At 43.0% G+C, this 9,028-nt stretch overlaps 1 protein-coding gene across 3 annotated transcripts; it reads right to left on the bottom strand.

Moving 5' to 3' along the window:
• Window positions 1-498: 498 nt before the first annotated feature.
• GDE1 (glycerophosphodiester phosphodiesterase 1) lies at window positions 499-7,769 on the bottom strand. Of its 3 annotated transcripts, none has more exons than XM_026054135.1 (6): window positions 7,515-7,769; window positions 5,502-5,677; window positions 4,390-4,495; window positions 3,872-3,964; window positions 3,042-3,253; window positions 499-2,638 (listed from the first exon to the last, which is right to left on the bottom strand). In XM_026054135.1, the coding sequence occupies exons 1-6, from the start codon at window positions 7,767-7,769 to the stop codon at window positions 2,491-2,493; spliced, it is 990 nt and encodes a 329-aa protein (XP_025909920.1). In that variant the 3' UTR covers window positions 499-2,490. The 3 variants fall into 3 exon arrangements, with proteins under 3 accessions (XP_025909920.1, XP_025909922.1, XP_025909921.1); XM_026054137.1 differs by having other exon boundaries at window positions 5,502-5,673; window positions 7,515-7,557; XM_026054136.1 differs by lacking the exon at window positions 7,515-7,769 and adding an exon at window positions 7,013-7,072.
• Window positions 7,770-9,028: the final 1,259 nt, after the last annotated feature.

The raw sequence follows: 9,028 nt of genomic DNA, 5'->3' as shown, positions 1-9,028 counted from the left end.
CCCAAAAATAGCTATTAAAGGTATAGAAAAAAGGACATTTACACACACTATAAGTCCAAAGATTAAATTTTATTAAATTTTGCTGTGTACATAGCAGTGAACAYTTGTGAATGGGCCTTGTGTTAGCACTGAGGATGGTGACTGAGTACAGCAAGATGGGAGAGGCAATGAGAAGAACTTGGAGGCCAGAGCTGCCCGCCCGGAATGCGGCTCCCCGGAGCCACAAGAAGCGGCTGGAGGACGCAGCAGCGAATGCAGATTTGATACATGGTGGGCACCAGAGCACTGAGCAGAGGAGTGTTGGTTCTGCAGTACGGGGTGGACGAGCGACATGAGGAGAAAAGGCTCCTGATCTCSTAGCGTAGCTGCCTCGGTGTGTACAGCACTCTTCCTTGCTGCTAAATATCTGCTAAMTATTTGCTATCTGAGTAAAAAGAARTCACCCTCCCTTTGCAGAAAGGCTAAAAATCCTGGCACTTGAATACATGAGTAAACAACTCATTGTTTTAGAAAATGTTTGTAATAGCTATTGCTGTCCATGTCTRTTTGGCCCATCTACAGCAACTCTATTTCGGTGGTAGCTCTTTAATTCCAGATCATATTTGTTCTTCTCATCAACTCATTTGATCATAATCTTACCCTTCACTGCTCTCTTCCAGGACAGAGTAAGTACAGTAGCAAATAGATAATCCTCATRGTAAAAAAGATTTTAAAAGATTTCCTCATCAGACTGGAAAGTAAGAATTTCTAAAGCAGGGCATGCATGCACTTTGCAACATCACTGTCAGCTGCACTCAGGAGTATTGCCTCACTGTGTGAGGGGGCAAATGCTTCTCTCCTGCCACTAAACTTGCTTTAAATGGGGCAATTGTTTATTTTTTCCACCGTTCACTTTATTTTCAAAACGATTCTTTTATTAAGGTTGATTTTAAATATTAGCTGGCTGTGTGAAGTGCAAACTAATTCTCGCTATGAGATGTATCATCAAGAGCTGTTTAAATGTGGTAGCTGTGTACTAAACTGTACCACGGATCCACCTGATCTGCTCTCTGGCTTCTTGCAGGTGCTGTGCTCCACCAGCACGTTAGGAAGCGCCCACCCGGTGTGCAGTGCAGATCTAAGCTGCAGAGCAACAAGGCCTAAACAAAGAAGGTATTTAACAACACACTAGTACAAGACAGATTTCTGCACCGTGATTACACTTTCTACTCACTCCTGCATTGCTACATGTGGCAGTTGAAAGGTATCTTATGAGATTACACCTCAAACTGCAGCAGGTAACCAATCACTTAAATGTTTGAATCACTTATTTATATTGAAATTAGCAAATTAGTATCTTGTTTTCCAAAATTATTTTAGTTATTTGACTTRATAAAATTTCCATGAATTTGGGCTAAGAAAAGCTGCTCTTGCTAACATTGACCATCTTCCCCAACTACTAGCTCCCTCCAGAGCAGAGTTGTCAAGGGAAAAAGGTTTCACTGATTAGATATTTAAAAAAATCACGCAACCTTTCTTGCACTAATTTTTGGGTACTTCAATCAATCTGCTGATAAGCATCTAGTAAAATATACAGTAACCTTGAGAGTACAAATGCCTACTTGCTTATTGTAAATACTTGACTTCAAATTAATTCTGGATGACAGATTCCCACAAATCCTTGTCCTTCAATTGTGCAAACAGTTTTTCAGCCAACTAACTACAAAAGGCATTTCAGCTCTATTTGCTTTACAGCTAGCACCACTCAATATAGAGCTTTCTTTTAAAAAGTAAATACATTCATGTGTGCTACTATTGGAAGGAAAGATTTTCTGTCCTCCTTTACTTCTTTTAAAAAGACCAGAAAGTAAGAAAATGCTCAAGTTTTAACCATTAATGCTCACAGTCTTTACACTGAACATGAGAAGCTGGCTTTTACTTCCTTGTTGGGAACACAGCTATCCTTCCATGCAGCAGGAACTCACTTCAGCATTATTATTTTCAGGTTTTGTTTTAAGAACTGTAGCATAGATGCTTTTCAGATACCACAGACACACCTCAAATTACTATGTCGCTGCAGGGCAGATAGTTTAAATTACCAGAATCAAGGCATGATTTTAAATCATACTATGAATAAAATGCTGATTTGACTTTATAGCCAAGATTTAAATAAAGCAAAGGAATAATCAGAAAATCATACATCAATCTGCAAAGATCGCTTGATACCTAATTAAATTGTCAAAATCCTTCTGCATTACACTGTGATTTCTTCATCTTTGCACAGGCTCARTGTGTATATCAATATTTGCACCTCAATTTTATCCAATGTTACAACAGAGGGTTTTTCTGCATTCAAGATCTGATCAAATAGAATTAGGTCCCTGCTCGTCCTTTCTCCAGAACTATCATGAGCAGTCCCAGCTGCATCAAGCATACCCTTGTGTTGGGAAATCCAGCCTTGCCAGAATAAGGTAGTCCGTTTAAATGGAAGGTATGCCAGCAGGCATGCATCTAGTAGTGGGGATCACAGTCTTCCACCAAGCTGTCTGTGATGTAGCTGGCTTCCAGGACTGTTTCATAGTATCTTTTCTCTGCAAATGTGTTCACTGTCCAGGCAACCACTTGAATTCCTTTTGAAGACCAGYGCCTCACATAGTCTCTGTATAGAATAAATAAACTGTAAGCTAGATACTACCCTATTTCATGCATACAGCACTCAAGCTAAAACTGCATTTTAGTTTTACATCAGTATTTCATCAAGAATTATTGCATGTCATCTTTTGCAGCAAAATACCCTTGAAGAGGCAAAATCAACACTATCCTTCAAGATAAAATTTAGGATCTAACAGAAGGTAAAAATACAGATTGAAAAGACAGGCTTAAATGTAATGAATATAGATTGAAAAGAGAGAAGTATAAATGTAATGAAACTAACTCTGTAAACTTGATTACACAATACTAACTGGAGCACCCTGATAAACAGGTGCTATTTCAGCTTCAGCTTCACGTGTTAGTAGAAATGGTATTGTCTTCTGATACATTAGCAAGCTTTAAACACTTACTGAGAAACAAAATTCTTCTGTATAAGGAAAGCTGAAACCCCACATAATCGCCACAAGAAACTGTGTAGGCTCCAATCTAGAATGACATCCATCATCATATACCAGTAATGTTTCCAGAAGGCATCAAAACGGGCAGTCCCATTTCCAAGATGACTCAGTTGCCAGGGCCTGTGTGTTAGTGCTGTTACAACATTTTTATCAGCTTGTCTCATCTGGAAGATCAAGATGAAGACATTGTAGTTCACACAAATGCCAAGCTGCAGAGCTGCACTGAATATAAAGTGGGAGAGGTTAAATGCAAAGTGATAGCTTGAATCTGCAGCTCTATCCAAGTTTTCCCCTTTACAATCCTGGTCTTTTCCTAACTCTTTTTGAAAATTGATAATAATATTGTACTGGTTTTCTTTACTTTAAAATGTGCTGAATAAGTGACTGCTCTTATGTTAACAAGCAGAACAGTCAAACAACAGAATAAAATAGATAGTAAATGGATTTGACAACAAGAATTAGGAAACAGTTTCAAGAATAGTCTACCTATACTTCAAAATGTGAGACTTATTTAGATGTTGCACACAGACACCTGCCACACGCCAACTTTAACAGTGATAAACTTTTTTTTTTCAGAATGGGAATGTTGCTGTTGATTAATAATATGTGCAACTAAGGAGCCCAGAATCATTCACTAAGATGATGCAAGAGACTTATGATTTGTGCTTCTTTTATTTTCAGTCTTAACAGCCCAAACTAGTCTGGAATTTTAAGCTGTATATCTCACTGAAAATCTCAGCTAGAAATAAAAAAATTCAAAATAAGCTTTTAGGAAACGTTACCTTATAAACAACATCTGGCATGAAAGAACAGACTATGCTGTTGTTATACAAACGAGGAAACTCCAGGTAGAGTTGTTTTAGAGCTTGAACTGCCTGTCAATTAGAGATACACACAGGTGTAGCATATAAAATAATAAAGATTGATTACAAGTACCTCCCTTCAATATTTTAAACTGTAGAAGAATAGGATCCCTGCTTAGCTGTTACATAGTTCCCCTMAGTACAGGCAGACAATTCACATTGTTACACAGTGATAGCATGAGCCCAGCTCAACATTCATACAAGCCCCATTCTTAGTTGGGAATTGCTGCTTCCCAGAACATCAGAATGTGAGGAGTGAAGCCCAAAGATGGTTGTTTTTTTTTTTTTTTTTTTGGTCCAACTTTGGATGACGCAAGGCCCAATCTCCTTCCTACTGGAGAAGGGTCTGTACTATATTTTATCTAGTGACCAACAGCAGGCTAATGACCCAAAGCAAGGCTCAGTGAAGGTGACAACCCATAATAAGTAAGTGGTACCTGGTTTGCATGGCCTTTGACATCGAAGTAGATGATAAGATTGTGTTGCAGAGACTCCACAACAGCTTCTTTCAAAGTTGGTACTTTTTCACCCTGGAATTTGCTCCTGTTGAAATACACAACTTCTTACTGGAGTGCATAGACAAACAAATCCCTGAGTACATGGAGCTGTGTTCCAGGGATTCCTAAAAAAAGCTGGCAACTCTTCCACTATTAGGGACAGGGTCAAGCACCAACAGAAAAGGTAGCAGCAGTCTCACACAGTGCAAAGCTGCACATCTATAGCGATATATGCACAGCTTCTTTCCCCGCCAAATCCCACTAGACAGTCATACCCCTCCAAATTCAAGGTCTAACACAATGCATGCCAAGACAGTGTCTCACACTGAAATAATCTGAGATTTTCACTTACATATAATAAGTGAAGCATTCAGTCTCAACTATGGACCACCTACCCTCTCACTTCACCCTGCTTTGACAGTGCTCCTTAGCCCCGAGCTAGAAATGTACRTCTTGACAGAGTAAGGCAGACAAGCTGAGGATGTAGGAGAAAAAGCTGCATGCATCAGTAAGTTATTCCTGATAAAGTGACAGCCAGCAACAGTTGATCAGCATTAACTGCCTATGTAGAAGTTCTCACTGTGTGGTTCAGGAAATCTGGCCAGCTCCTTTTCAATATATAATCATCATGTAATGATTAGAAAACATRAAGTTGCCCATTGAAAGCAAAATTCCCAACACATAATCAGCCAAGAAATACATGTGAACAAAAATAATTTTACTCAACTACGCAAGTCAATTTTGGAACCTAGTGAAAATGACAGTATCTTACGTCCATTTATAGTCCCTTCTGCAGTCCATTTATAGGAAACTTATGTGCAGATTAACCTGACGCTCATTAGATGCCTATGGACTGTCAAAATTATCTTGACTCTACTGTTCTTGTTTCAGGAATGAGCAAATGTTACTAATATCAATTGAAGGGTAACAGACAGGACTCTCTTTTGAATTTGAAAAAAAAAATCACTAATAGATCAAAGTAGTCATTTTCTTTGTCATGGATGTTTGTTGCTGTTGAAACAATAGTCTCACTACAGCAATATGTCTTTTACCATAGTCTATGWTTTGCAGATGGATTAAGCCTCCTGACTTCATCAAAGGTCAAGTCGGACAGTCTTCCGGACCCATCAGTCGTCCTTTCTACTGTGTCATCGTGCATTAAAACAGGAACACCGTCCGCAGTGAACTCAAGATCCAGCTCAACTCCCGTTGCTCCATTCTCAGCTGCCTTGAAAAAAACAGAAACCACATATACAAAAGAAAAGACAGCTTTATAGAATTAGTAAAGATACTGCTATATTTAGTGTCTTTTCTGGGAAGAATATGAAACTATTCAATAAGTTCAAATATGAAACTATTCAATAAGTTCAGTCTGCAGACCTTAGGAAGTTTTATCAAGTTATTGGAAAACATATTTGTGTATCAACTGAAAAGATATTATCTCTCTTATACATAACATGCTAGTGATAATGTCTTAGCCATGGGGTTAGGATCAGAATAAAATAAAGCAGGAAACCTGCTCCCTCCTTCTTGTCCAATAACTCCTGAGTTCTTAAGTTGTGTTACTTCCTAAAAGGGATGGGTAGCAGTTTAGATAACTTGCACATTAATACTTGGAAGGCAACTACATGTTCTAAACCAATCATGGCCRACACTTTCATTAGAGCAGGCCACACAGCATAACGACTTTCCTTGCCAGCAGAAAGAGCTCTCAGCCTTCTTTTATGCAAAATAATATACTTCCTTTCATGGTCAAGATTCACCATGTTACAGTTGATCCACCCCAGAGAAGTACACATAAAATGCCCCAGAAGCATCGGTTATGATGCTTTTACTAAATACTAAATGCATGTAGGCAAATCCTAATTCCTGTTTAAGGATTTCCTATAAAAGAAATGCTTCCTCCTGCTTCCCATCCCTTTCCCAGAAAAGACTCCAGCAAGCACAGAATGAGCTGCAAGATGGCTTGGAAGGCCAGATGCCCTCCTGGAATCAAGAGCAGTGCCACAGAAAGACAAATGCACCAGATGCTACCATATAGTCAAGTAAGGATGCTCTGAGACTGGAACAGGGGCCTTCCCTCACCCAAAGGTAARGGGCCAGCAGATCTCCAGCATCTCATCACTGCAGATACACTACAGAGAGASACTGCTAACGTCTACTCCATATGGTCTCTAAAGAATATTTTCATTCTAATTGCTTGTCAGACTTARAGCAGCCTCTTAGAAACACGAAAGCTTCCCATGGGCTGTGTTAAATATTCCAAATGCTTTACAAGTTCAGAGTCATCTAGCTGTTTTTTTGTGGCTTGGATATACGAAGTAAAGTCTTTTTGGAATAAGTCCCAGGGACCCAGACATCTACTGTATGCAATCAATGTGATTTTGTCCAGTTTCCAGAAAAGGAAATTTCATGTTCTCTCTGCTGCCTGGGCAGTGAACTCGTCAGATTCCCAACTCTGATGCAACATGACAAGACAGGTGAGGTGGCTGGGCTGATCAAAGGAAAGTTCTTGCAATGCTGAGTTTTCCTTAGCTGTGGATTCTCAGAGCTCATTAGAGACCTTCAGAGAGATGACCTTGATACTAAGCTCCTGTGCTCCCTCTACAGTCTGCCGCCACACCTACAAAATAAAGTATTTCATTACTGCTACAGGGCCAGGCTGTGGCTCAGACACGGGCTGCAGGGCAGGGGGTGAGAACACCCACCCGGACACAGTTCACATTCAAAAGACCCCAAACCCATCAGTCCACGCTGGCTCCTCCTGCAAAGCAACATGGCAAAGCAGAGGCGGCCGGCGCCGGTTCAGAYGATGAGGGCTCGGCGCCTGCTGCAAAGACACATCAGCAAACACAACCCCAGACTTGTGTTACTTCAGCAGTGCGACCTGCTTCGGTGTCCGGGCCGCCAGGGCCAGAGGGGATCCGGCGGGGCCGGCTGCCGAGGCTGTCGGAAGAGCCTGCGCTTCCCGGGCTCTCCCCTGCCCTCCATCCTCCTCCCCAGCACGGGTAGCTCCGGGCGGCTGGGGCACGGAGCCGCCCCGGGGCCCGGCGGGCCCTGCTGACCTGTCGGATGGCCGCCAGCGTGTTCTCGGGCGCGTCGTGAGCGCCGCCGCGGTGGGCGATGCGGGCGGCGGCGCCGCGGGGCCGCACGATGCGCTGCGCCCGCTGCGGCGCCGCGGGCTCCAGGCTGAAGACGTGCAGCGCCAGGTAGAGGCCGGCCGAGAGCAGGCAGGCCAGCGCCGGGCTGCGGCTCAGCGCCAGCGCCGTGCCCAGCAGCACCGTGACGGTGCCCAGCAGGCCGTCGCCGTGGCACAGCATGGTGACCGGACCCGCACCGCACCGGACCCCAACGGCCACCGCCAACGGTCACTCAACCGCTAGCCCCACCGCTAACCCCCGCACAGCCCCTCTCGCTCGCCAGCCAATCRCCGTGCAGGACTCGCCAATCGCCCAATGGGGAGCGGCGGCGGGGCGGGGCGGGGCCGGCGCGCGGCGCGGCTGCGCGTGCGGCAGCGGCGGCGCCTGAGGCGGGAAGGCGGGAGCTCTGCTGAGGGAAATGCGGCTCGGTGCGGCGCGACTGGGCACGGTAGGAAACGGGCCGCCTTAGCCGAAGCACGGGCCCTGCTGCCCATACTGGCCCTGACAAGGGACCGGGGAGCATATGGCCTTTTTTTTTTTTTTTTTTTTTTTTTTTTTTTTTCCCAATTATGCTATCTAAGTAGAAGTACGACATTGTTTTCCAAGTTAGCATGCTTCCAGCTATGTCAGTGTCAGCTGTTTTAACTGCCTCTTCAACCCTTTCACAGACTAAACATGAGGCTTGGTATTGTAAAAGAAAAAAAAAAAAAAACCTCCCCAAGGAAAAAAAAAAAGGCCAAGAGAGCTAAAGAGCAACCTAAGAGATGGGAACAGCCTTTGCTGGGGAGTAAGGTTCACTTCTGCCCCTTGTAAAGAAAATGTGATCCACTGGACAAAAGAGCAACGAGATAAGAAGCTGCAAAGGTTAAAGAAAATCCAACTTGTTTAGTCTGGGGAAGAAARAAAGAAAAGCTAAACAGAGATAGAGAAGATCAACTTGAACAAGAAGAGGGTTGAATTTTTCTAATGGATAGAATGGGAAGAAACTGCAGCAAGGGAGGTTTAGTGACTAGAGGTGGAACAGGCTGCTCAACTGGAATTACTTAAAAATAACACTGTCACATGTTTTAGCTGATACTAAGTGTGATTCCATCTGATAAAATACCAAACTGCTGCCATTCYCTGCTGCCTCTGTGCTTCTGGCAGCTATACTATGAGAAAAATCAGACACAAAACAAATAATGGAATATCCAATTAGACCTCTTAGGTTTTTATAAATCTTTTGATAAATTCTGTAAGATTTGAAATATGGTGTTTTATAAGGTGTAACAGATAAAAAATATTATTGAAACAAAAATGCRGCTTTATTTTCCCTAAAGGCTCGCAGAACTCGGTGTTGTTAGGAACGCGAGTCGGCCTGGCCTCAGTGGGGCAGGTGAAGGGGCAGCTCTCCTCCGCCTGCCTCCTGCTTCGCCGCCCGGGGCCTGGAAGTGCCAGGA

This window comes from Nothoprocta perdicaria, unplaced genomic scaffold, assembly GCF_003342845.1.
Source record: "Nothoprocta perdicaria isolate Ctin4 unplaced genomic scaffold, notPer1 scaffold_12, whole genome shotgun sequence".
Taxonomy (NCBI): Eukaryota; Metazoa; Chordata; class Aves; order Tinamiformes; family Tinamidae; genus Nothoprocta; species Nothoprocta perdicaria.
The sequence above is the reverse complement of the archived record's forward strand: the minus strand, read 5'-3'. Positions and strand labels throughout refer to the sequence as shown.